Here is a 27,859-nt window from a genome sequence, read left to right as displayed (position 1 = left end):
CCCCGAATATAGAGAGAGATGGCGCTGCGTGCTGCAATAATCGCACCTTGGCCCCCTGGCCGGAGGGAGGGCCGCCGTCACCTCTACCTGGCCAGGTGAGCCGGGGCGGGCCGAGATGACTCCTCCCTTCCCTGCTGCAGGTACGGCTACCCGCTCTGACTCGCCAGTGGAACGTGCCAGTGGCGCGGAGGGAGCATGGCGGACTCGCAGCTCCTCTGCCTGGACGACACGCACGTGAACGAATGGCTCGGCGAGAGCCACCCCCGGTACTACTACAGCGAGCCGCAGCGGCGGGCCCTGCAAGCCCTGGTGGGCAAAGGGGAGAAGGCGTACAAGGAGCAGCTGAAGAAGGAGCAGCTGCACGACTTCCTCTCCAGCCGGGAGCGACAGGCCTTGCGGAGCAGCTGGAGCGCCTACGTCGCGCACCTCGACGGCGGCAAGCCTCTCGCGGGACCGTCCGGGAAGCCCCTGTCGCTGGCCTATTGGCCCGAGCGCTCCGACACGGAGATCCCGCCGCTGGATTTGGGCTGGACCCACAACACTTTCTACCGAGGACTCAGCCGCTTGGCCCTGTTCACTCACCCGCGGAAGGAAGAAAACGCGCCTCACGTCAAGGAAGTGGCGCGCGAAATGATCCAGAAGGCGCACAAGGTGGGTCTCCGAGACCGCCCCCCCCCCCGGCCAGCCCTTCACCCTTCAGGTGGGGGAGGGGCTATCCCAGAATAAGGCTTGGAGGTGGCCACAACTTTTCCCAAAGACTAAATGTGCAGTGGGTTCGGAGGGGAGGCAAAACCGGCCAGATCAGTTCTGCGTTTCAAGTGGAAACTTTTCTTTCTTTTTTTTTAAGTACAAAAGGCAGGCAGCAAGAGGGCAACTGGGAAGGAAGTTCATGAAGCAGCCCTCTGCCTCAGCCCTATTTTGAGAGCTCCTGAGACCCCACTTCCTTGGCAAAGGAGCTCCCACTTTATTAAACAAAAAAACTTCCGAATTTTCGGCTGCTAGTACTACGGTAGAAAGAGTGCTGTCAGCTTTTCCATCCAGCTTTTCCTTGTTCTGAAGGCTTGCCCTTTATTCACAGCCCCGAGGAAGGGCATGGGTAGGAATGAAAGTGGAACGACTGGGCTTCCCATAACAAGCCCGGACACGGCTTTCTGTATCTTTCCAGGCTTTCATCTGAGATCATGTTCTTCTCCCATATGGGATTCTGTCACTAAATACATGCCTATACCCTTATCCTAAGTAGACTTGCTTCACTGAGGCTAGTTGGTTTAACCAGTATAATAATGCACAATCTATTGAGCTCTTGTGCAACAGGGGAATTCCACAGTAGGTTGCAATCCCAACACATTTAGGATTGTGGTTATGCATGTTAAAATCTGCAGTCTTCATGCATTCTGTTATCTTTGGCTACAGTTTTAACCACACTTCTGATATTAAGAAATTCATTCCATTGAACTTGGTGTGATTTACTTTAGATTTAATATACCTAGCCTGGAGCAGGTGGTAAGTAATTAGTAATCAAAAGCACATACAAGATCCATTGTTTAACATGTGAGATGTGTGCTTTGAACACAGAAGAATCACTGTCATGCTCTCTAGACCAGGGGTAGTCAACCTGTGCTCCTCCAGATGTTCATGGACTACAATTCCCATGAGCCGAGGGGGTCATGGGAATTGTAGTCCATGAACATCTGGAGGGCCACAGGTTGACTACCCCTGCTCTAGACAGTATAACTACACATTTTTTGGGTTCTCTGTAGGGAACTGTTCAGAATAGAAGACCTCTTTTAAGACCAAGGACGTCTGCAGCCTGAACAGTACCCTGCAGCCTACTTTCACTATTCCTTAGACAGCCTTTCTCAATTTTTCTATTATTGAGAAACCCCTGAAACATTCTTCAGACTTCAAGAAACCCCAGAAGTGGCACGATCATGCTGAATATGGTTGGGAAGCATAGTTGTGTACATGCCCATCCTGGGCTTTCCCCTTCCCGTCCACCATGCCCATCATTGGCCATTTGGGGAAGGGGAGGGGGTCAACATGGCCATATATGGTCATATCACCCAATAAATGTTTAACATTTTTTTTTAAATATAAAAAAGTAACTCCCACCCATCCAGGAAATGCTTCCAGGACTGTCAAGAAAACCCAGGGTTTCACAAAACCCTGATTGAGAAGGCCTGCCTCAGACCTTCTCTGGATAATAGCTGCCCTAGGCTGTTTCCACAGAAGAACAGGCTTGTGTGGTTTCCTTGTAGCTGCTGTGGTTGCTGATACAGCACGGTAGCAATAGAGCTTTCACATGGCAGATGTTTTTCAGGTTTTTTAATAGCAATTAAAATAATTTTATAATGTTGGAACAAGTAGTGTTTCAGGTTTTCAGAATTGTTAGTGTTCATTAAAGTGTTCATCTGGGGTCTGGAACCGGTCCATCCAGGGCTCTTGTCCTGACTGCAAGCAACTGGTGCAATGGAGGTAACAGGTTGCTGGGGTTGGGGAGTGGGCAGAGCCATTCTAATTGTGGCTTCTCCATAGCATAACAACCTCATCTGCAGGACTCAAGCAGAACCGCTTCAATTCACTGGCAGCTTCACTGGTAAGGTGGGAGCTGCTGCAGCTGCATTCATGCAGGCTCTGGGTTCTGAGGTGAGGTAGCATCCCTCTTGAGTTGACCTGTAACTCTGAGAATGCAGCCCCAGATGGCTGTGGGGATCAGTGTTAACACATGAGGGGTGCAGAGGATCCTTGCTGGTGGCCTGCGTCACTGCCATATTCATCCCCTCCCCCCCATGCAGCAGCAGTGCTTATGAGGGTGCTCTTTAGCAGCTTCTTTCACACATCTAAGGCCTAGTCCTGCCACCAAATACCCAACTTAGTGGCTGAGCCTCCCTCTCCCAGGAAACATCCTGTGGCCTTCAGCCATAGATGGTTACTTCCTCATTGGGGAAGAGGAATCTATGCCAGTGATCTCCTGCTAGGTCAATGGATGGCCTGGGTCTCCTGCCATTTGCACAGCCTTGCATATGTCTTTCGATCTGGTAGCCTTTGACCTGGGATAGCTGCTGCCTAATGCTGGGAGCGATTGAGGGCAAAAGAAGAAGGGGACGACAGAGAATGAGGTGGCTGGATGGAGTCACTGAAGCAGTCAGTGCAAGCTTAAATGGACTCCGGGGAATAGTAGAAGACAGGAAGACCTGGAGGATCATTGTCCATGGGGTTGTGATGGGTGGGACACGACTTCGCACCTAACTACAACAACAGCTGCCGCTACATGGGGGATGGACAACTGCCGATAATCTCTGACTTGAACCCCAAGTATTGTCCTTCCATGGATCACCTGCTGGCCTGGCCAGAGGTTGCCACTGCTGTATGGGCATCGCCAGCTTATTGTGTTTTGCTTGACCTGGGTCCTGCCATGATTGTGGCTTCCGCAGGTGGGGGAGTTTTCTCAACTTGTTTTCCCAGTCCCTTTCCATGGTAACTTGGGGGCAGGGGGAAGCTTGTAACATCCAGCTGTTTTGCATTTTTACCTTGGGGCCCAATCTCACAGCACTGGCAGCAGGAACGGGCTGGGGAAGGGGATTGCCCCCCTCCAGGTAGCACGGGGGCATCTGCCCAGCACTACACCACTGGCTCTGCAATCCACCCATGCAGGTTTTCCTCTGCATCCTCCCCAGCCCATGGGGCCTTAAAGAGAAGACACACTAACTGGGATCTTACCATCGGCTATCCTTTCTACATTTGTGTCTCTGATATCTGGCATTACATTTTATAGCGCATTGTCCTGGCTCAACAAGGTAACATTTATGTCAGGTCCTGCCCTTGTAGGAAATGAGTTTGACATCTTTGCTCTAGGGCTGTTTTGTTCCAGAGATATGCTTCTCCCCTTATTACCTCTGTAACAAACAGGACTAGATACATATTTTCATAGCACTTTCAGGGGATATAATAGAGCAGATTTAGGATCTGTGTAGATGGAGAGGTGTTGATTTCCACACTGAGCCACCTGTATCTGGCACACACACCTCCAAGAATGAATTGGCTTTTTATCAATCACTTTAGTCTTCTGCACCAGTCCTATGTCTCCATGATAAAGTGCAGGGTTTTCAAGGCAATTGATAATAGAGGTATTTTGCTGTTGCCTGCCTCTGCATATTTCTGTGCTTCCTTGGTGGCCTTCTTCTATGCAAATAACAAGGCTGGCCCTGCTTAGCTTCTGAAATCTGATGAGGTCAGGCTAGCGTGGCCTATCCAGGTAAGGTCAGTAATACGCCTACTGTTGATTTAAAAAAACCCTAACATAAACTCCATTGTTGTGGAGGAGACGTAGAGGAGAGCTGTTTGTTAATATCCCACTTTTCACTGCCTGAAGGAGTCTCAAAGTGGCTCAAAGTTAAAGCCATGTAATCTACACATATAAATAGTTCCACCAGTTTCAGTGATATCTGGCTAACGTGCCAGGTACATTTCTAATCGTATACAGAACTAATTCTATGCAAATAATGGTACTTCCACAAGCCATGTATTTAAACAAATCCTTGGTCTTTGCAACCTTTCCTGAAAAGCATGGTGACCAATACTCTCTGATACAGGAAGCAGAGTAAAATCGCGAGACAGAGTACTGCTGAAAGGGGTTAATTTCTTCATAAAATCAGCAGGTTTTATGATAGGTAAAGATAGAGAAGTAGGTGTCCTGCAGTATGATGTTTTAAAAATGTCTTTCAGGTATTATGTGTTAGCCAGTATTCTCCCATATTCCCCCCTCTATATTCAATATTTTAAATGCTTCCCCCATCTCCTTCAGAATATACTATAAAATATGAGATGTAAGTGTTCCGCAATTTATCTTTAGTTTTAAAATGTTTTCAAGGATACCAGCCAAACCCATGTTACTGAGAATTATTCGGCTGCACATTCTTCCAAGCTCCATGAAGTCTTTATCTATTTGTCATACTGTGTTCTAAAGCATAATTCCCAAGAAAAGCAACTAGGGTATGTTAGATATCCTCACTCACCTTTTGATCCTTATGCCTATTGAGTGGCATCAGTCATTTATACATCTTTAAAGATAACAGTGGGAGCACTGTTCCAATAATTCCATTCTCTATAGTCCAGAAAAGTGGGATGTTGTAACTCCTATGGCCCACATAGTTGACAAGAACCAGCTTAGACAAGCTTCTAATAATGTTCAGTATGGGAAGAGAGGTAATCTCTTCCCAATATACTTTCAGTGCTTCTCAGAAATTGTGCAAAGCAGTAAAGTTCACAAAAGGAGTTCCTTTCCATTAATTCTGAACTGATTAAATTTTATGCCATTAAACTGGTGTTCAGTGAAACCTTTCTCTATGTCCTGTCCCTTTTAGTAATCAAAATAGACATCTTCTGTCAAAATGACTCTGTGACAATTTTATATGCTAGGCAGAGCACTGTATTAACAGTATGCTTGCTGCCTATGGATCTGCTGCAGACAGTGTTTAGTTTGCTAGTATACATGTACAATGTTATGGAAGAATTTTCCAAGGACATTAGTTTTTTACTCTTCAGACTCACAGTCTTATCTCTGCCTGCAACTTAGGTAACTCTTGCACTCATAATAAGGGTGTGGGTATATTGAATGTGAAAAATATTGGTAGGAATTTGCTGGTGTCAATCCCGGGGACATTTGCCTGGCTTTGACTAGGGCCAAGGCCTTTTCAGCCCTGACCCCAATCTGGTGGAATGAGCTCCCGAAAGAGCTGTGGGCCCAGACGGAGCTATCTAAGTGCAGCAGAGCCTGCAAAACAGAGTTCTTCTGCCAGATGCTTGGTTGGGGCCAGGGTGTCTGTGTGTGTGTGACTGGAGTTATTAATTGGTGGGTCCTGCCCCAGTTATGCTACTATGGTAGTATGCTTCTACAATCAGTTTTATTTCATCTAGGACCACGTTTGTTGGTCCCAAGGCTTAAACAGCAGAGTTGGGATTTAGAAGTTTTATGCCATCATCTATTGTCAATGTTTATTGGGTATTTTATTTATTTTATTGTGATTTTACTGTTTTATGTTGTGAACCGCCATGAGACGGCTATGCCAAGAATGCTGGTATAAATGTTGACACATAAAATAAATATGTTGAAGGATTACCATGTAAAAGGAACATGATCAAGGACAGCTCACCAATTAACTAGCATGTCCAAGGGTTCTGCTCAGCAACCACTGACAAAACTGTACTGTCTTTTTCCTATTGGTGGAATGTCCCCCACTCAGGGCCACTTGCAGCTCTTGCTCAGGATTCCACACACCCCTCTTCCCTTCAGGCCTGTGAAGTAAGCCTCTAATACCACCTTACTGAGGCAAGGAACCCATTTCTCTGTCTGTGTTGCAATGAGGGGCTGCCATCGCTGATGCTCTTCTGAGAGTGTGAGGAGAGAGAGTTTTCCCCTTCAACCTAACAGCTGACAGGGAGGCTGCAGAAAAGCCCCTTCTTACTTACATACTGCTATGGCTAGCCTCACTGCTGGAGGGAAGACACAGCCAAGCTATGCGTGTCTGTTCTCCCCTCCTCTCCAAACATTTGAGGCCTACCGTATCAACTATAACAATACCCCAAAAATACTGATAAAAATACCTTGTCTTAATTCATAGCTGTTTAATTTGCAAGTGATGCAACCTAATTTTTAACCTCAGAGCAAAGAAAGAAAGATTGTATGTACTTAATGAGTGGTGTCTAGACTCTACAGCACTGCAAGATCCCTTGCGGGGATTTTTTGTCTTGGATTAGCTGAATGCACATCCCTATCTCATAATCTCAAATGAAGAACCATAGTAACTATTAGGGTGAGGGTGGATACTAAAAAAGTTGCCAGCCACTTTAAGATTTTTTGGAAACAATTATTTTCTCCCTTTGCTCCACCCCTCACATAATTTGTGTGTAGAGATGACTAGAGGTGAGACCTGGGGAATCCCCTGGATTTACAAATTACATTCAGATTATAGAGAGGAATTCCCTTGTAGAAAATGGATGCTTTGTCACTGGACCCCGCTGAGACTCCTGTCCCTCCAGATTCCTTCCTCAAATCTCCAGGAGTTTCCCCACCCCTATCGTGCTGATAGCTAGGAGGGACCTGGCAACCTTATTTCTATGTCACTCCTCTCTCTTCTCTGAACATGGGTATTATCTGTGAATTTAATTTTCCATTATATTGTGACATCACTCACATACACACAATATAGCTGAAGATTTAGGATAATAATAAATGAGATATTGCATGTTTCAGCAGCAGAGATTGCTGATTTGCTTAATTTTAATTATTCCAAGTTTTTGCTGATTTTGAAAGTGGAAAATCTCTACCTGTCAAGGTCTGAAAGTCCATGTGTTTAAAAGAGTAATTAAGTAGTTTAATACTTTGCATGTGATGAAACCCTAGGGCTCTTTTTATGAAGATTGACTCATATCTTGATGCACTTTTCGAAACTGTGACCACTTACAAGCAACCTTTAATCTGGGCAAGTTTAAGATGAAGTAGAGATGATCTATGTCCTGTAGTGATTTGATTCATGGCCATTTAATGTTTAAGTGATACAATGTAAATTTGAACCCTAGAGCAAATAAAGAATTGTATAAGTGGCATAAGTGGTTTCTGAACTCTGCAATGCTGCAAGATGATATAAAATATCCAAAAATCCGAGGAAAGAAAAAAATTAAGTATTCAAAGAAACATTCAAGAATCTAGGGAAGAACACATTCAAGAATACATTCAAGAATTATTAGTTGGACTATTAGAAATTAATGCAAAACTACAAGACCAATAGAAATTTTAAAGATAAAATTATTGGATTGAGAAAGCAGAACAAATAACTGAAATCTTGGAAACAGTGCTGATCTAATAATCTGTATTTTAAAGGCATACAAGAAGGTTTTGGGAGGCTAAATTTGGAAGAGAGATTTTGGGAATTGCTCCAAGATTATTTGAAAATACAAAGAGATTTTCCCGACATTGACTGGATATTTAGAATGAATTAAGGATTTGCACTCTAGAATAAGCTCATTTGAGACATGCTACTTTGCTTTGCTCATAAGAAAACACAAGATATAATATTAAAGAAGCAAAGAGAATCCCCAATTTCAATTGCTGGAAAAGAAGTGCACATCTTTCAGGATTTACCAACAAATCTGTTAAGGAAAATCAAAGATATCGACATTTTAAAACAGATTCTACAAGAGAAGGAAATAAAATACAATTGGAAAATGTCACTCACAATGGAGTTATATTTACCAAAAGGAAGCAAAGTAATTAAAAACAGAAGAACATTCCAAGCTATTGGCTGAAGAATTTCAAGTGGATAATTCATATAGAGCAGCCTTTTTCAACCTTTTGACTATGGAGTCACCCCCGAAATATTCAGACATCATGTAACCCCCAAAGTATTGCCAGCTGGCCAAGCTTCCCTGTCAACCCCCCAGAAGTCACATACTTATAGTGTGCGTGGCATCACTAATGAAATAGAACGCTTGTTAAATAAGAAGTTAGTTTCATATTTGTGTGTGCAGTACTGTGCCTGAGCAAAAAAAGGAAACATTCATCTCATCTCAGCTTTCATAAAGCCCATCATGCAAAGTAGCAGTTCTCCGCAGGGGAAATTATCTCTGTGGTTTGGAGATCATTTGTAACATTGGGAGATCTCCAGGCACCACGAGGCGGTTGACAATCCTAGTAGGACCTCAGAATATATTTTTCCAGGGTCAGAAATGCCAGGGCAAGGGAAAACTGGGAAGAAAGGAATCCTGCGGGCTGGGCACAGTCCTTGCACTGGATCCAGGTGTAGTAGCTCTAGGCCCGAGATGTCAGCCTTCAAGTGGGAGTTGGGGATCCCCTTGAATTGCAGTTCATCTCCAGATTATGGAGATTAGTTTCTCTGGAGGAAATGGCTGTTTTAGAGGGCACAGTCCCTTCCTACCTGAATATCTGAATCCCTTTGCCACTACTTGTTGCATGTTTTTAAAGTTAGAAATTGAGGAGATACAGAAAAAGCTATTTTACAAAGGCATTTCAAACATGCAACAAACCTGGCAGGTATTTGGTATACTGTCTTAGAAAGAAAAAAGAAAAGAGAGTAATATAAAGAAAGGAGATGAAATCACAGATGCAGGGGGAGAAATGCAAGAACAATTCATCAATATTTTCTCCTGGTCGCTGTAAAAAGAAGTTTGTTTCAGAATATGGAACAAGAGAATATTTAAAAGATACCCCAATAACAAACTTTGCAAGCTAAAGAAGATTTTTAAAGAAAATAATAACACGATCCATGCAACGGTCACATCCAGGTTAGACTCCTGTAACTCACTCTATGTGGTCCTACCTTTAGCTTTGGCCCGGAAATTACAGCTGGTACAGAATGCGGCTGCAAGGGTCCTCAATAGAACACCTTGGAGGGCCCATATTCAGCGCTGTTGCGTCACCTCCACTGGTTACCAGTGTTTCCAGATCAAGTTTAAGGTATTGGTTTTGACCTTTAAGGCTATATGCAGCTTGGGCCCTACGTATCTGCAGAACCGCTTGTCTGCTTATGCTCCCTGCAGGGCACTTCGCTGTGTGGGTACGAACTTGCTGGTTGTCCCAGGACCCTGGGACATTTTCCTGGCCTCAACCAGGGCCAGAGCTTTTTTGGCCCTGGCTCCAACCTGGTAGAATGAGCTTCCAGAAGAGCTGAAGGCCCTGCTGGACTTGTCAGCTTTCCACAGGGCCTGCAAGATGGAGTTCTTCCACCAGGCATATGGTTGAGGCCAAGATGAGGTCCCGGAGTTATTATTGGTGGATCCTCTAGTGTTGGTAAAATCAGGACCTTCACTCCTAATGAAAGAACTCCTTAACTATAAGCTGGACAGGGGTGGGGAGTTGAACTCTACTGCGGTGGTCCCCACCAGGCCGCGGCTCCCTCTCCCCGCCCCCCCAGTAAGAAACTTCCCAGGCCGCAAGCAAATCGGCCACGAAAGTGGCCAATTAGCTTGCGGCCCGGCAAGCTTCTTTTTGTGGGAGGGGGGAGAGGGAAGCAGGGCTGCACATGCGCGTTTGCATGCGCGACCGGGCAATCGCCCTCCCCACCGGTGCCGCTGGTCCGCAGCCTCAAGAAGGTTGCGGACCACTGCTCTACTGGTACTGCCATCTTTTAATGTTTTAATGTGTTAAGGGGATTTTTACGGGTTGTATTGTTTTTATTGTTTTATTGTGAACTGCTGCGAGTCTCTTTGAGAGCGGCGGTATATCAGTCCAAAAATAAATAAATAAGAAATACTCCAGTTAATTAAAACTATGTAAAGGTTAAAGCGAGTCTCTTGTGGCGCAGAGCCTCTTGTGGCGCAGAGTGGTAAGGCAGCAGAAATGCTGTTTGAAGCTGTCTGCCCATGAGGTTGGGAGTTCGATCCCAGCAGCCGACTCAAGGTTGACTCAGCCTTCCATCCTTCCGAGGTCGGTAAAATGAGTACCCAGCTTGCTGGGGGGTAAACGGTAATGACTGGGGAAGGCACTGGCAAACCACCCCGTATTGAGTCTGCCATGAAAACGCTAGAGGGTGTCACCCCAAGGGTCAGACATGACTCGGTGCTTGCACAGGGGATACCTTTACCTTTAAAGGTTAAAGCACCAGGCCCTGATGGGCTGACAACAATGTATTACAGACATTTCCAAAAAGTCTTAATGATGCCACTACAAAAAGTTATGAACAAGGGGGCTCTCCAAGATGGCGGCTATCTGATGAGCAGCAATTCCAGCTGCTCTTTGGATCTCTTGTTAAGTAGGTCAGGAGTGTTTTTTACTGTGATTTGTTAGTAGGTAATGTGAGCAAATATTGGCAATGATGTTATCATGGCACTGGTCCATAAGTATTACTATGGATTTGGACTCAAAATGCTGAAACATTGATAAGTTTATATAAGAATCTAATAGGAAAGAAAAAGGAGAGATAGTTAACATTGAGAAATATCTAGGGGTGAAAAATGTATAAGTTGTGTAAGCCATTTGATTAAATAAATAAAAATAGATCTAATTAAAATTTTATCTATCATTAGATTTTTAGTCCAGCACTCTTTGGGGACTCGAGGCAGGGTAAAATTTAACCGCCCCATAAAACATCATATGACAAAGCAACAAACAAGGATAAAACAAGATTGGTGGTATAATTCCCCCTCACCATCTCTATAGCCATCCACACACACACACACACACACACACACCCAGGGTAAGGTACGCTGGATGTTATTGCGTAACTTCAGGAGGTCCCGCATTGTTTCTGGCTCTGACCTCAACCAAAGAACGGCCGTGAATGGCCTTAAGGGTTAACACCAGGCCAGCACAGGCAACCAATGCAGCTGCCTCAGCACAGGCTGGATATGGACCCTCCAAAGTGTGCCAGTGTGGACCCTAGCAGCTGCATTCTGCATCAGCTGGAGTTTCTGGGTTAAGGACAAGGGTAGGCCTGTGTAGAGCAAGTTACAGAAATCAAGCCTAGAGGTGACCGTTGCATGGATTACTGTGGCTAGACAGTCCAGGGGAATATAGAGTGCTAACAGCCTTGCCTGCCAAAGGTGTTAAAATGCTGTGCAAGTTACCCTTGTGATCGGGGCCTCCATAGAGAAGGCGGTATCCATAATCACCCCCAGATTCCTGGCTGAGGATGAGATGTTAAGGTGCACCCCAGCCAAAATGGGTAGGTGTGCTTCCTGGTCTGCCACTTTCCTGCCCAAACACAGGACCTCCATCTTGGAGGGGTTGAGTTGCACAGCTTATTTCTAATCTAACCCCAGTTCTATTGAGGGAGAATGTTGATTCATATTTGAAAAGACACTGTAATAAAGGCTGGTTTGATCAAGACTGTATCCTGGCAAAACATAAGTTTGTGGGAAGTTTCAAATAATTTAAAAAATTTCCCAATCCAGCTTTGAAAGCAAATGTACAGTTTAGGAAAAAAGAATGTAAAGCACTCTTAAGAGACAAAAAGAAAGCTGACTCGCTTTCCAAATGATAAACATGATGTTATATTAAGTGTGATGGATCCACAAAAATCATTACAGTATGTAATAGAACATATTGAAGAATTTGGATCCCTTTCAAAATATAAAATTAATAAAAAGACAAAAATTATAATGATTTTGATATATTTGCTGTGTAGCTCCTCCTCCCTGCTTTGTGTCCTCCCTGCTTTGCTATCTTGTTTTCTAAAATAAGAAATATTTTTTAAAGCCTGATGGTCCAGGCATTTAAAACTGTCATCAGGTAATTAAATACTTGGTTCATGTGAGGGGACTTCTTTGTTTGTACATGGGCACTAACTGATATTACTGTGCTTTTTAAAGTGTATACAGATTACCAGATTTATGAAGTTTGACTCATAGCTTGATGGCATTTTCAAACCTGTGACCACTTAAAGGCAACCTTTAATCTGGGCAAGTTTGGGTAACTGAGGCAGAGGTGATCCATGTCCTGTAGTGGCTTAATTCATGGCCATTTCATTTTCAAGTAATGCAACATAATTTTGAATCCTAGAGCAAAGAAAGGATTGTACATACTTAATAAGTGGTTTCTGGACTCTACAACGTTGCAAGCTGATGAACTTCTCCGGTATGGAGAATTTTTTGGTTGCACTAATTATTTGCCTCCAGCTTTAAAGAATGTCTCCCCTCCCCCCCCCCCCCCCCCACACACACACATTCTTGCTAGCCCTTTGTTCTGCTTTTATGGTCCTGTTTCCAACTGGAATATTTAACAAGTCCAAGCAGTTGTGTTTCATCAGGACTGGCAACACTGGAAGCCTTGCTACAGGCAGTGTTTTTCCAAAGTTTATAATTCAGGAGAAGGAAGTGGTGGCAGTCAAGCCAAAAGTACAGCTAACATTTAAATATTAATGTCAGCATGTTAAAGTTTTAAAGTTAAAAATTGTATTTGGGCTGAATCCTCCGTATGGACTGGGCGTTTATTCTTAGATGGATTAATGTCAGATTGTTCAAACACTCTACACAGATACATGTTCACACCCTGAGATAGGTTACATCAGAACCCTGGAAGTTGTAGAGTGCCAAAGAGTGAAAAATTGATTGTGGTGTCTTCTGGGCATCTGCTTAACACCAAAGATGCCATGTAAACCTCAAGAAATCCTCAATAGGAACTGTACAGACTGTACAGGCAAGAAAGACTATTAATTCTATCTTGAATATGCTAATGCAGGGGTGGGCAAACTGTGGCCCTCCAGATGTCCATGGACTACAATTCCCATGAGCCCCTGCCAGCATTCCATGGCCATCTGGAGGGTCACAGTTTGCCCACCCCTGTGCTAATGTTTCATACAGATGTGTATCAAGAATATATAATATATATCCTCCCACCCTGAATGTGTAGATCTGTATTTCAGAACAAGACTGCTTAGTTTTATTGAAATGACTCTTCTCTTTCTATGTCCAGATCATTGCAGTAGTTATGGACCAATTCACAGACAGGGATATCTTCCAGGATATTGTAGATGCAGCTTACAAGCGTCGGATCCCAGTCTACATTATCTTGGATGAAGAAGGTTCTAAGTTCTTCCTGGAGATGTGCAAAGGCATGGAGCTCTGTGATTTCCAGATACGGGTATGATTCTGTTAACTCTGTTGTTATGTCTCTTGAAAGATATCAAGGCACTGATATACTATCATTTTCTAATAAGACAAAAGAATTCTTGCCCTGATAGAGGAGTGAATACTTTTTGAAAGTTTTACGGCCATTGAAATTTTGATAGTTCCAGTTAACTAGGAGACAAATATTCAGTGTTTTAAATAAATATTCAGTGTTTTAAATAAATTTATTGTGTTTCTCTGATTCCATTTCTGTTTTCCCAGTTTATTTCCTCCTCTCCATCTTTTCCCCTTAATAAGAAAACAGTAACAGCAGCATTGGTACGACCTACCATACTTCATGGTACAACCAGGTTGTGTATCAGCTAGTCAGCTCCTTAGCAGTCCTTAATGAGCGGTCAGCAGGGCCAGCCTAGCAGGCCAAGAGGCCCTCATTAGGAGGCCCTCCACCATGATCCTTTGCCCAGGGCCTCTCCCCTTACCTGCTGCTGGCTCCAGGCACCGAGGCATCTGAGAGCAAAGAGACTAGAGTCCAGGGACGGAGGGTGGGAGCTGCAGGGGCAGGGCCAATTAGGGCAAAGCTGGCTGCAACCTGATTGGCCCTATTCCAACTTGGACAGCCGGACATGTCCCACCCCCTAGGCTGTTTCATAAATATACAGAGGAACAAAAATGGATAAGGATGTTATTCTTGAGTTGTTCTTTTTTTTTTCTTCAGTGTTATGGTAAGTAGCCTTGTATTCTCAGGGGTGTGGAGAAATGAATTGGAGAAATTAATAATCAAATCTATGCATACACATCATGAGATCCAGAGGTATTGTTTCAAGCAGCAGTTTTCACACAAGGTTTGTTGGAAGGAAAATGCATATAGGCATGATGAAACAAATGTGTGCATTAATTGCATGCCTACATAGTTTTTCCTCCCAGTAGAGGTGTATGTTGATCCAGTTCATGTGAAGTGGACTTTATATATTAAAAGGCTCTACCATTCATGCCAGTGTTATCAGATGCATTCTTGATCAAGTGTATTTCAGAAGAAGAGTTATATGCCACCTTTCTCTACCCAAAGGTGTCTCAAAGTAGCTTACATTCGTCTTCCCTTTCCTCTCCCCACAACAGACACCCTGTGAGGTGGGTGAGGCTGAGAGAGCCCTGATATTACTGCTCGGTTAGAACAGCTTTATCAGTGCTGTGGCAAACCCAAGGTCACCCAGCTGGTTGCATGTGGGGAAGCGGGGAATCAAGCCCAGCTCGCCAGATTAGAAGTCCGCACTCCTAACCACTACACCAAACTGGCTCTCTGAAGTAGACTGCAGATATAAATAACTAGATCACTGGTCAGTAACTAGTCCCTTGGAGGGCTGTTTTGAGAAGAGAATAAGGTGAAGATAGCTAGGTTTGTCATGTCTCATAGTTGCTTGCTGTTGTCCTGGAGAACATTTCCATAGTGTTTCTGTTTGGCCTATAGACTGACATCTTGGGGACCAGGCAATATGGCTGGTTATCTAGATTTGGCCTGGGGGCTTCTAATAGTTGATTTTTATCATGAATATGAAAATATTTCAGATAAATATCAGGAATCTCATCATGATTATACCATTTAGCACTTTAAATTTTTACTTATTTATAACAAGCAGTTCACAAGAATTAAAAACAAAACCTATAACATCTCCATTAAATCTAGCTTAAAATTTCAAAATCAGAAGCTGCAGCATAAAAGGAACATAAATGGGTTTACAGCATGTTAGCCAAATGCTTCTCAGACGAGAACAAGAAAGGGCCACAGTGAACAACTTTACTCCTACCTGAAATGGAATCTTGAGTGGGGCTTCATTTATAGAGACCAAGAAGGTTTGTATGTGAGAAGACATGAAATACCTTGTACTCAAATGCCCATCTGTACTTGGTGTTGAAGTTATCCTTTTTCCTAGACTGTGCTAACAAGTGAATGGACTCAGGCAGATAGCCATTTTCAACTGAATCAGCAGAATAAAGTTTGAGTGGAACCTTTAAGACCAACAAGTTTTTTTTATAGATATGAGCTTTCAGATGAAATTGGCCTTTTGTTTGTTCTAAGGGTGCCACTCAACTCAAACTTTGTTCTAGCAAATGGTCTGTTTGTTTTCATGATTAAATTTCAGTTACATTTCATGAGTTCTTGACCATGCTGATTGTTTGTATGTTTCCCTACCATGCATAAATAACAGCATAGTGATGATTCATGCACTGTAACTGAAGACGTGGATTCTAGTCTGTGAACGTTTATGCTAGAATACAATTTTGTTAGCCTTTGAGGTGCCAGAAGACTCATGTAAAGTAAAACTTCAGACTCTTCAGATATTTTGGATGTTAACTAGCTTAGCAAAACTAGGGGGGGAAAGGCCAATTATTGTTATGAACGGTCTCTATGTAATTACATTACACCATATACGCTTTCTGCATTTCAGGGCCCCTTAACACATACACATATACACACTAGTTGGTTTTTTGTTGTAACCTCATAAGTTTGCTTATTAAGGACCCGCAGTCATCTGACAGCAGTACAGGGAAACTTTCCTTATACTAGAATAGTCCTAGAAAGTGTGGCTGGGCTTCTCACATGTAATATTACCTGTTTGTTATTTCACATCTAGTATTTTGTTACTAGTATCTAGTATTTAGTTACTACTTTGCTTCTAAATACATCTTGATGCCAGAAACAGGATAAATTGTGTGCTGTCCTCACCAACAGTCCCAGCATATGGGAAGCTGGCTGCAAAGCAGCTGGATAAATGTAGTACCAGGGTTATGAGAACTGAATTTGCTGAAGTTTTCCCTAAAATAGAATTTCCTACATGAGATCTTGCTATCTTTCTTGGTTTTTGTTGACTTCCTAAGGAACCCTTGAGAGGTAGGAGTATAGGAATGCAAGGTAATTAAAATCTGGACAATTAGACTTCTTTTGTGCATTGCCTACTGTGTGTTTTCTTCTTTTCAGAATATCCGTGTACGCTCTGTGACGGGAGTTGGTTACTATATGCCATCAGGGAAGATCAAAGGCAATTTGGCATCCCGGTTCCTGATGGTGGATGGTGAAAAAGTCGTCACTGGTTCCTATAGGTCAGTTTCTCAACCAGGGACTCCATCGATTTGCCCCTCCTTTTGGTAACTTTGGGGCACAAATGTGTTAGTTGGCAGAGGTGCTGGTGGTACAGCTGTTCCTTGTAAGGAAATAATATACAATGTAGAAACACTAAACTTGCAAGAAGCTGCTTCTGTGGAGTATCTAATCTGAAGGTTTGTTAAGATGAAGGGATCTATTGCTGCCCATACAGATAGTCTGCCAATTCTGCTGTTACTTAATATAGGCTGTGAAAGGAAAGCTGCATGAAGATTTCATAAGCAGTCTAATAAAAGGGCATGATGTGTTCTGAAATTCAGGCTCTCCTCCGACCTCCACAATGACATTTATTTGCCAGCTAGGTTTCATACAGTGTTCGATATGGAGTTAGTAGGATAGTACTGGGCACACTGATTTGAATGTTACGCTTGCAAAATCTTCTCCTCAGTGTGCATGCCTACCAGAAATTAATGTAGCAATAACAACCCATTGTATAGAGTACTTGGGTGGATAAATGCCATCTCTGACTATTGTAATGTGCATTCCTGAATACTAAGGGACTTGGGTTTGAAAAAGTAGCTCTCTCTGATTAATTTTCAAACTATAACAACATCTTCTTTGTTTCATAGCTTCACATGGACTTCATCCCACATAGACAGAAACATTATTCTGTTCTTGTCAGGACAGAATGTGGAAATGTTCGATATTGAATTCCGCGAGCTCTATGCCATTTCGGAGGAGATAGATCTCTATAAGGAGCTGAATATTCCGTGTCCTTTCCGTCAAGATTCTGGAAAATTGGGATTTTCCTCTTCCACTGTGGCCCGGAAGATCATCAACCCAAAGTATGGATTAGTGGCAGGGGTTCCCCCAGGGGAAATGATGCGCTGGGCTTCCCGCCAGATGCAGGAGTCCCAAGGGAACCCACAAGAGAAGGAAGAAGAAAGCGAGTCAAAGAGACGACTGCATATTTTTCTAGATGATCTTGTTTCAGTAGAGCAGGTACTGCCAGAAATTGAACCTCCTCTCGAGGATGTGAGCAGAGCAAACCGGAGTCCTCAGAAGTTGTTTTCCCGGTTTCAACGGGAACTGAAAAATAAATCCAAATCCAGGGAGTCTGTTCGTGACCTCAAGAAGGATGATGTTGCCAATGGGGAAGCCAGTTCTAAGCAGGGTAAGAGATTTGGAAGTGGACTTTTCAGAAAGGCCAAGCGTCCACCACACTTGAATGCCGATGCAAATTCTGTTACCAGTGAGACTCTAACAGGAGACGACTTTGTGATTGTGACGACGCCAAAGGAGGGCCAAGCCACTTTTAGTGCTCATAGTAGTGGGAATGCTTCAGGTAAATCTCCCTGGAGATTTTGCTCTACCATTCAGATCCCCTATCTTTCTGTTTGTCCTCTTTTCTCTACTTTGTTGTTCCTAAAGATTTGTTGTCATGCAGTAGGACTAATGCATGGTAGTGATCCCATAATATCCTTTCCTTGACTGCATTGAAAGGGCAAGGTTGGAAGGAAGGCAGCCATCTCAAACGTTAGTATAATCTTGAAGCCTGACACTTGTTATGCCTAACAAGACCCAGCTTGGTGTAGTGGTTAAGAGTGGTGGCCTCCAATGTGGAGAACCAGTTTTGATTCCCCACTTCTCCATATGCAGCCAGCTGAGTGACCTTGGGCCAGTCATAATTCTGTCAGAGCTCTCTCAGACCCACCCACCTCACAAGGTGTCTGTTGTAGGGAGAGGAAGGGTAGGTGACGGTAAGCCACTTTGAGACTTCTTCGGGCAGTAAAAAGTGGATCACCTGCAGGTTTTTAAAGTAAGCACGTCTCAGAGGCTGCTGTGAAGCATTGATATTTCTCTCCCTTTCATAAATAGGTTTAGTAAACAGGCATTTTGATTCTAGAGAGGAAGCAAGCTGTCATTCTGAATCGTGTGTGATTCAGAAGTATCAACAAGACTGAGAATGTCTCCTCCTAAATAGCTTTACTAGACTGGGGAGTTACTGTATTATAGTCATGGGAGGTATCTGCATTCAAGATGCATCTCGAGATAACCAGTTGCAATCTAAATAGCCTCCTTCGGTATTATTTCAATCCATAATAAAACTGCTTGGTATATTTGATCGGTTTCTTCAAACCAAAATAAAAATGTGAAGAGTAAAATTCTGCTTTACTTACTCCATTAATGGCAAAAAAAGATTGTTCATGTGGTGGAACATGAAATATGCAAAGCCAGACATCCCCAATTCAACTCAGTTTGCCAAGGGTGAATGTTCCCAACTCTCTGATTAACAGGATACTCACCAGCACACAGATCAAAATTTACTCAGATTGTTTGGAAAGATGTTTTGATTTCATTTCTCAGTAAAGTATATGATTTTAACTTTTTTGATAAATTCATCAAAGGACTTGTAGCATCCCCTAGTGACAAAGCTAGAAAACAACAGAACCATGTTTTCCCATCAGATGACAGCTTGTGTTTGATTTCAGTGAGTTAATGGCTGCTGTTATACCAGTGTGCAAAAGTGGCATCTAGTAATCCTAGAGGAAACTATTCAAAGAAATAAAGTCTTGGTGCAAATTAGGTTTTGACCATGTAGTAATATGTACCCAAAGTATGAAAATAGAAGTAATGAGGATGGCGAACAAACCAGTCAGTCCTAGAGATCAGCCCTGACTGCTCCTTAGAAAGCCAGATCTTGAAGATGAAACTCAAATACTTTGGCCACCTCATGAGAAGGAAGAACTCCCTGGAAAAGAGCCTAATGCTGGGAGCAATTGAGGGCAAAAGAAGGGGACGACAGAGAATGAGGTAGATGGATGGAGTCCACTGAAGCAGTCGGTGCGAGCTTAAATGGACTCCGGGGAAGGACAGAAGGCCTAGAGGATCATTGGCCATGGGGTCGCGATGGGTTGGACACGACTTCGCACCTAACAACAACAACAACAGACTACTTAGCTATAATATCTGAATAGTCTGAGAAAGAGGCTTACTTGTAGAGGTGTTTCTGGAGTTTGCTCCTTGTTTGTGATTGTGTGGGTGGATATCATATGATTTGCAAAGCAGAAAGTAAGACTCCTTTAGGTCATGTCTAAATGTGTATCGCTTTTAAAAGTATGTCTGAAATCTTTTTAAAGAAACTTTTAATTGTGTTTTTTTTTTCCTGCTGCAGGTAAAATGAGTCTAAGCTCCCACACAGGGGAAAGAGCCAAACAGTCAACCTGTGTAGTGTCCTGATTGGGGGGGGGGTGCTCCTGGAAAAACTTGAGAGAAGAATCTGCTGGAATATGGAGCTGTGGGCATATTTCAAGGCTGCCATCTAGTTTCCTCAAAACGTTCCATATAACCCCTGCTGTGTCTTAGGATGCAGCTGGAGTCTCCTGTTAATGCACACCGGGCACAATGCATAACCTGGAAGATCCTGTCTGGAAAAGGAGCATACTTAATTAAATAACTGTGAAACTGATTTGTAGTTTACACTGGCATGGATACAGGGTGCTATTTCAGTTTATTTGGCAATAGACTCAAAAGAACACTGTTGAGTTGTTGATATTTGTACTTTTATGGGTTAGCAATTTAAGTCAAAGAAAAAATGACTCCAAAAAGGAGGTGAAATCTTTGCATTTTGTTACTCTTAAACTTTATACCACCTCTGCCCCATCATGTATAAATATAGAAAGTTAGATCTTCCACTGCTTTATCCAATCCTTTCCGGTACTATTGGATAGTCAACGTGTGGCACAGGTGCCACAAATGACATATGTAGTGGGGCATTGTGCTCTGTCTGCTCTGTGACTATAACTTTGCAGGAAAATTAATAAATGATATAGATACTAGTGAATACCAGAAAGCCACAGTCTTGTACTCTGCAGCATTCTTCCAGAAGGATGATCACTACTGTCTTTGTAGGATGGTGTTTCAGAAGTGTTAAAAAATGCACTGATTTTTTGCCACCATCACTCTCTTCCTGGTGCCCCATAAACTTGAAGAAAAATGTGTTGAAGAATTTCTGATGGCTGTAAAACAGAGATTCTCAAGCCTTTGGATCTTTTGGGATTCTGACATAGTGTGCTGAGCAGAGCGGCAAAATGGCTGCCACAGAAGGTGAAGCCATCCACAAAGTGGCAGCTGCAGCTTATCTTCAGTTACAAAGTGAAGCTCCTTGTGCTGCTTTAGTTCTACCAATGTAACTTTAAAAAAAAATCTGCCAATCAAATCTTCAGTGACCAGTCAGAAGCCTTACTGGGCAAAAGCCCACTTTCTAAGAACATTTGGTGGATTGGCTGTTGGCAAGTGCCACGGCACTCATGGGTATCAAATTGATGACCCCTCTTCTAGAGGGATGCGTTAAGATGGTTACAGGAAGTAGTAGTCATGGGATCCATAATCCCCTTATTCATTGCTTATAGGACTTTGTTTTTAAGACAACACTGTGCACTAGATTAAAATGAACTATTTGGATAAAAGCAAGGATGATGAAATCATTGAATGATTATTGAGAGACTCATGGAATGTTCTGGGTGGCCTGCATAAATTAGAACAGCTCAAAGATACAGTAATAGAAATGTGGGTAGGTAAGCAATGCAAGATTGGTTGTTGCCAAGAACATGCTTTAAAGTGTAATCTTCAATAGATAGATCTTGTCAAAATCCTATTGACATCTATGCAATGGGGCTTATTCTCAGGAAAGTATTCATAGGATTGCACTGGTTTCTATAAGATTTATAACACTGATCAATTAAAGTGCCTAGCTGATTTTTTTTAAGTCTTCAAGCGCTACAAAAATGAAGCTTATCATTGCAGAAAACTTAGGAGACTCATTCAAGCCCAGTGGATTTATTATTAGGAACATTGTATTGCCTAGAGAGCATTCTTCCAACTAGGCTTTCACTTTTATATTGCTTTAAAGAGTAACTGCTAAACTTTCCCTGCTTTCCATTGTCTTACTTAGCATAGAATGCTAGTCAAGCAAACAGTACTAAATGGAGTAGTAAGAATAGTAAGTTGAGTGTGGAGTAGAAAGGAAAACATCCAAGAGAAAAAGTCAAACATTTTGTGTTGTATTTGCTTACAATGCTTCCATGTTTTATAGCAAGGGAACTGGTAGCAAATGGATACAGTGGGGTTGTGAGCCCTGCATTATTTATTTGTTTATTGCTACTACTGTCTAGTGTTCATGTGCTCAGGACAAGAGTGTAGTTATATGCTGCATGCTGCTTGGGAATTGCACATTACTATTTTTCTGTCCAAATGACCAGTCACATTGGAAGCTACAAAGATAAGCAATGCATAAAATGAGGAATAGCATTCTCCATTGCTCCACATAGATTCAGAGGGACAGCGTCTAGTCACAGGTAGTGTACTTGCACAGAACTTTAAAGGTGATTGTCCTGGATTTTTAAAAACATATTAATACACCTGTAGTTTGCCAGAGCCTGTGGTTTGTCATTTCTCTGAGCATCCAAGTGGCCTTTGCCCTTTATAAAAGGCCTTTAAAAAATTATTAAAGTAGCTCTATGATAATCGCCTAATTTCTATAGGAATATGCATACCTATTAAAGTATATGAGTAAATTTACACATGAAGAGTACTATTGTGTTTAAATCACATCCAGACATATAATTTGCAGGGTTCAGTCTTTTGCTTTCCAAAAATATGTAAATATATCATGCATCCTGTTAAGCCTTGATTTATATTCAAAATCTGAAATGTTTAATGATTATTGAGAATTTTCAAAATGTGATTGCAGAATGTTGTAGTTATTGTTTGGCCTGATACTGGAATTCTATTTCAGATAGTCTTAACAATGGAAATGCTAATATGGTTTTTAGGTATGCATGCAAATACAGGTTGCTGTTTTCTAAACAACTTGAGTTTAACTTCTCTCCACCACCTTAATGCGTTTGACATGCTAGCTTACAAATTTAATGTTAATTCACTTGTCTATTTGTCCCCATGTTTCTGGCTAACTGACCAGCCATTTGATTTTTTGGAAGCACTGCCTGCACATTTTCAAGTATACATTATCCCGTTCTTTAAAAAAAAGAAAATTAAGGTTATAAACATTGGGGGAAAACTGCTTCTGGGTTAATGGTATGACTGCTGTGCACAGTCAGCTTCTGCTATATAGACACAAAGTTGGCTTCATCCAGGAAAGAAGATTGTATGATGAAAGTGTTTCTACGCAAAATATGTATTCTTAAAATTGCTTTCTCTATGACCGTTTATGCACTGGGAACTTCACTGCCCCAGCTTCCATGCAGGAACACAAATCGTGGGTGGATGAGGTGCACCGGGCCTAATGCTTCACCATGTGAGTGCAGGAAGAGGTGGGGCAACCTGCCATGACTAAAACTCCAGCCTGCAGCCCAGCATGAAACCTCCAGTGCATAAATGGTCTATGAGCAGCATTGTATGCAACTGAATATTCCAACAAGTTGGTATATGAGGATGTGGTATCTCTAATGCATGAAAGGAACATTCTACAAGCTGAATTTGAAGTTTGTACAATTCACCACACAAGCTGCTCTTTGAGTATTACAAGGAGCTGCTCCAAATGATTATTTCCTTGCAGTCTCCTGCAAATGTATGGCAAAGTTATCCTTATGAGTGATGCAGGCAGTCTGGGCTGAAAAAGCTAACCCTGTAGTTGTTTGCATGGTTGAACTTCCTTGGGATATGAGCTCTTTTGCCCTAGATACTTTGGCTTACTTTCATTCTGCATAATGGTGGTAAGAATTTTATGGTAGATGTATGACCATGGGCTCAGTGAATACTTTTGTGTCTTAACTGATTACTGGAATTTAAAATTTTTAAAGTTGTTCTGCGATATTTTGCATTTGCAAGCAGACCTTAGCACTGCTGAAACTTTGATATGCAAACCAATATGCAGTAAGTGTGCACCTGACCTGAGTTCCATTAATTTGTATCACTGTGAGCAGAGCTTCAATCTGAAATTGCAATTAATTGTTCATATAAAATTCCAGAAATCAGCAGTTCTATAAATAAAATGGAGATTGTCAGTACAGAAGAACTGAGCAGCTGTGACTCCTGATCAACTACGTTAAAGAGTTATGAAAATTATTTCATTTGTTCAGTGCACTTCCTCTGTAATGTTTGGTGCTAAAAGTGCTATATGGTATACATTTTGAAAAGTATCTGATTTGTTTCATTATCTGATACATGCTTGAAGAATTTAACTGGTCATAACTTTGTTATATGTTGCATTTTTAAAATTAACAACTTTTCTTCAGTCCTTTGATGCTTTCTATTTCTGCATAACTAACATGTTTTCATCAAAAACTGTTCTGAAGAATTCATTAGGAAATTAATCTTGCGATCTGTTGACCTAATTGTATTTAAATCTTCCCCATAATCTTGATTAGTTCTTTTAAAGGTCTTCAATGCTTTATACTTATCTATTTCTTTGATGTAGATTTCTCATTAAGAACAGACTTATGAAAATTTCTCATCTTTCAGCCATTCATCTAATCTATTCTTGCAACTTTATCGACTTTACCTGGAATGTTTCCCTATTTAAATTTTATTGATCAGCCTCACATAGCATCTTTCCCACTCATAAAATATCTTACAAAAGATGATGCCATAGGGAAGAAAGTCATATGGTCACTTGGAGGCTCGTCTGCGGGCCAAACTGGACGTTACATCTGTCAACCCATTTTACAGACACATATGGCAGTGGGAAACTAATATTCCCAAGTATTACAGGACCCAGTTTGGCTCAGGAGTACAGTGTGGGAGAGGAGGAGCTTCATTCTCCCCAAACGTGGGCTCCTTTTTGGCAAGCAAATGTACTCAAGCTTGACGGCCAAACTAGCTGTTATATGTTTTACATACAAAAGGGTCCAGGGTCAGTCCCTGCTATCTCTTGTTTAAAAGGATCTTGGTTAGCAGGGTTTGAAATGTATGCCTTCAGTATACTTTATCCTCCTTCAAGGAACTCAAGGCAGCATATATTTCTCTTCTTCGGCTTAACCCTCACAAGATTCAGCTGAATGACAGTGAATGACCCAAGATCCCCTGGCATTTCATGGTACAGTTCGGATTTTGAACGAAGGTCTCCCATATCCTATTCCACCACTATGTCAAGCTTTGCCAAAGAGCTTGGAGGGGAAGGGGATTTGCTTCCAGCGAGGCAATACTGTGATAACCTGCCAACAGCTTGGCTTACTATGAAGTTGAGTGATTCAAGTGGATAGCCGTGTTGGTCTGAAGCAGTAGGACAAAGTTTGAGTCCAGTGGCACCCTGAAGGCCAACTAAGTTTTATTCAAGGTAAAAGCTTTCATGTGCATGCATACTGCTTCAGAGCGTTTGAGATGCAATGTTCTGTTATAAATACCCAAAATTAGGAATCTGCTGTACATGCCAACTATATGCTCTGCATACTCTCAGTAAGATAAAAACTTGCACCATACTCTAGTAACCCTTTCCTTTAATTTCTGTGACGGAATACATAGTGTGAAGTCCCCCAGCCCCAAGCTGAGTAAACTAGGTAGATAGAAGGCTAAAGCAAACTTGCCTTTTTGTTGTGCATTTATTTTTCTCTAAAAGATTCCCCCCCCCCTTTTTTTTCCTCTTACAAGTGCAGATTTTTAGTGGATAAGTGTATTTTTTCTCTGTCCGAGCCTGTGGCATCTAATGCAACCTTATTACGCTGCTTGATTTTTAACATTCCACAACTGCTGGATTTCAGATAACTTCCACTGCATTTTCTTTCTTGCCTTCAAGTAGTCCTTAAGACTATGTGCTCTGCTTTGACAGCTGCTGTAACTTTTCCCCCCTGCAAATGTTAAAAGCTTGTATATAAGTTCTGATCACATGAAAATTCTGCTTTTTAAAGTGCCTTGAAACATACTAGTTCACTGAAGATGAAACTTGTGGCTTCATTACCTCAAGGGTGAGCATGGAGGGGAAAGGTTTTTTAGTCCCATTCACTTTGTTTTCAGGATAGTTAAGAGCTATGTGGCACCCCTCTCTAGAAATACTAGAAAATTTGGTAAGTCTGTTTGCCTGAGGCTTCATCTGGTTTGTGCAGTACACTTCCTTCAGTGCTATAGTTCTAAACTTTAGTCACTAAAGTAAAAGCAAATATGTGGCATTCCAAGGCCACTCATCTCCAACATATATTAGGGTAGATTCAGGTTGGTCTGAAACAGCTGGACAAGTTTGTAGCCAGTGGTACCTTTAAGACCAATGGAAATTTTATGCAAGATGTAAGCTTTCATGGACATGTATAGTTTTTCAGATACATTTGGATATGCTCCCTAAAATGCTCTGCTGGCTGGACATTTGTCTGCAGTGTAGCCTTGGTCAGGTATAGATCCATACTAGGGTTGAAAGTTCAGTGTATGGATTGAGAAAATCTGGTGCACAGTTTCCCATGATGCATATCCTAATGGAGGTCTGGTGGTCCTTCAAGATGTTCTGATTTTTGACCATAAGAATTTCACTTAGTTCAGAATTATTTTCTTTCTGACTTTTCTCTTTTGTAAAGTAGACTGAGAAGGATCTAGTGAAATAATGCTAAAGTTCTTGTCAGTCCAGGAAAGGATAGGTGGCTTTTTACACTCCTTTTCCCTTTCCTTCAGGTGCCTGAGTTAAATCATGGATTGTCTTGTAACAAACTATTAAATGGTACATTTTAATGTGACTGTATATATGGGTTACTCTACACTGGTTGTTGCTGGCAACATAGAATTTGGGGAAGGGGAAGACCTTTGGCACTGCAATTTTGTTACGCATACTATCATTCAATGTGTATATGTGCCTTAGATGCATTTTATATGACAAATAAATTATATGCTGTTTTAGTAACTTGTGTTCATTCTCATAGTATCTACTTGATATCCTAGGATCTAAAAAAAACAACAAAAAACTTTTGACTTAAGAGAAAAAGTTCACTCATGAAGCAAGCAAATGAAATTGTAACTTTAGACTCCAGCATGGTATAGTGGTTAAGAGCAGCAGTTTCTAATCTGGTGAGCCAGGTTTGATTCCTCGTTCCTCCACGTGCAGCCAACTAAGTGACCTTGGGCTCCTCATCACCACCCTGATAATGCTGTTCTGATTGCTGATATATCATGCCAAGAAGTTTATCAAATTTAATGTACAAGAATAATCATACAATGCTTCTGCTACTTTACTACTGTAATTATTAGTCAGACTTTCATAGTACTGTAGTTATGGACTAATTGTAGATTATCATTAGTTCTATTTGTTTTTTTATCCTTGGCTCCCACTTTCCCTGTAGTAAACTGAGAACAGCTTACATGGGATTCCTAGTGGTCCCCATCAGGACCACTCCTTAGATTAAGCAATGTTATAAATTGAATACTTATAGGCCATGAATATTTGCCTCCATGGCTCTTCAATATGGTTTACCTGTAATATATGTAACTATCATACAACTAAATTTGATAGAATACTTTCTCTAGCAAGATATAAACAGCAGGGAAAGACAGGAATTCTAATGGTTATCTACTACTGTGAACACCTATAAGAAAGGAACCCTCTTTCTTCCCTTCCTATTTCTCTCATAAACGAGGCTACAACCACAAATCACTTCTACGCATATGAAATACTACAAAGGACTATTTGTATTGAGCATATTCAGAAAAGATGCCATTTGGGTAGTGAAAGGCTTGTTACGTTTGCTGTGTGGTTTTGATACATGGAAGCCACATATTTAACTCCATTCTGCTTTGTGATGAGTCTGTACATGTTACAAAGCTCAGTTTTAGGTGTCTGATTGCTATAGTTACATATTAACATATTACATGTGAGAATATCTTAAGAAGCATGTTTGCACTCTTGCATGACAGGCTGTGAACACGGCATAGGAGCAAAGTTCTGCTCAGCCTATCTCACAGTAGCACTGTTAAATGTTGCTTCGATGTTTTGCGCACATGTAATAGTGTTAGCTGTATAGGCCTTTCCTATTAGAAGAAGAGTTGGCTCTTATATGCTGCTTTTCTCTACCTGAAGGAGTCTCAAAGCAGCTTACATTTGCCTTCCCTTTCCTCTCCCCACAACAGACACCCTGTGAGGTAGGTGAAGCTGAGAGAGTCCTGATATCACTGCTCGGTCAGAACAGCTTTCTCAGTGCTGTGGCAAGCTCAAGGTCACCCAGGTGGCTGCATGTGGGGGAATGCAGAATC

At 41.9% G+C, this 27,859-nt stretch overlaps 1 protein-coding gene and 1 long non-coding RNA gene across 5 annotated transcripts in view; one reads left to right on the top strand and one right to left on the bottom strand.

Moving 5' to 3' along the window:
* LOC143838308 (uncharacterized) overlaps positions 1-664 on the bottom strand; it is a 29,987-nt gene extending 29,323 nt beyond the window's left edge. For 2 of the 3 annotated variants that reach the window (XR_013231327.1, XR_013231326.1), the window contains exon 1: positions 583-664. This is a non-coding gene — a long non-coding RNA (uncharacterized LOC143838308). The remainder of the gene's footprint in view (positions 1-582) is intronic. The other variant, XR_013231328.1, reaches the window with a different exon arrangement.
* Positions 8-27,480, top strand: FAM83F (family with sequence similarity 83 member F). Of its 2 annotated transcripts, none has more exons than XM_077339430.1 (5): positions 8-651; positions 13,427-13,594; positions 16,556-16,677; positions 17,308-17,852; positions 19,854-27,480. In XM_077339430.1, the coding sequence occupies exons 1-5, from the start codon at positions 196-198 to the stop codon at positions 19,916-19,918; spliced, it is 1,356 nt and encodes a 451-aa protein (XP_077195545.1). In that variant the 5' UTR covers positions 8-195; the 3' UTR covers positions 19,919-27,480. The 2 variants fall into 2 exon arrangements, with proteins under 2 accessions (XP_077195545.1, XP_077195544.1); XM_077339429.1 differs by having other exon boundaries at positions 9-651; positions 17,308-18,023.
* The last annotated feature ends 379 nt before the right edge of the window (positions 27,481-27,859 follow it).

The sequence above is a fragment of the Paroedura picta genome, chromosome 5, assembly GCF_049243985.1.
Source record: "Paroedura picta isolate Pp20150507F chromosome 5, Ppicta_v3.0, whole genome shotgun sequence".
Lineage (NCBI taxonomy): Eukaryota > Metazoa > Chordata > Lepidosauria > Squamata > Gekkonidae > Paroedura > Paroedura picta.
This window is presented reverse-complemented; position numbering and strand designations above follow the sequence as displayed.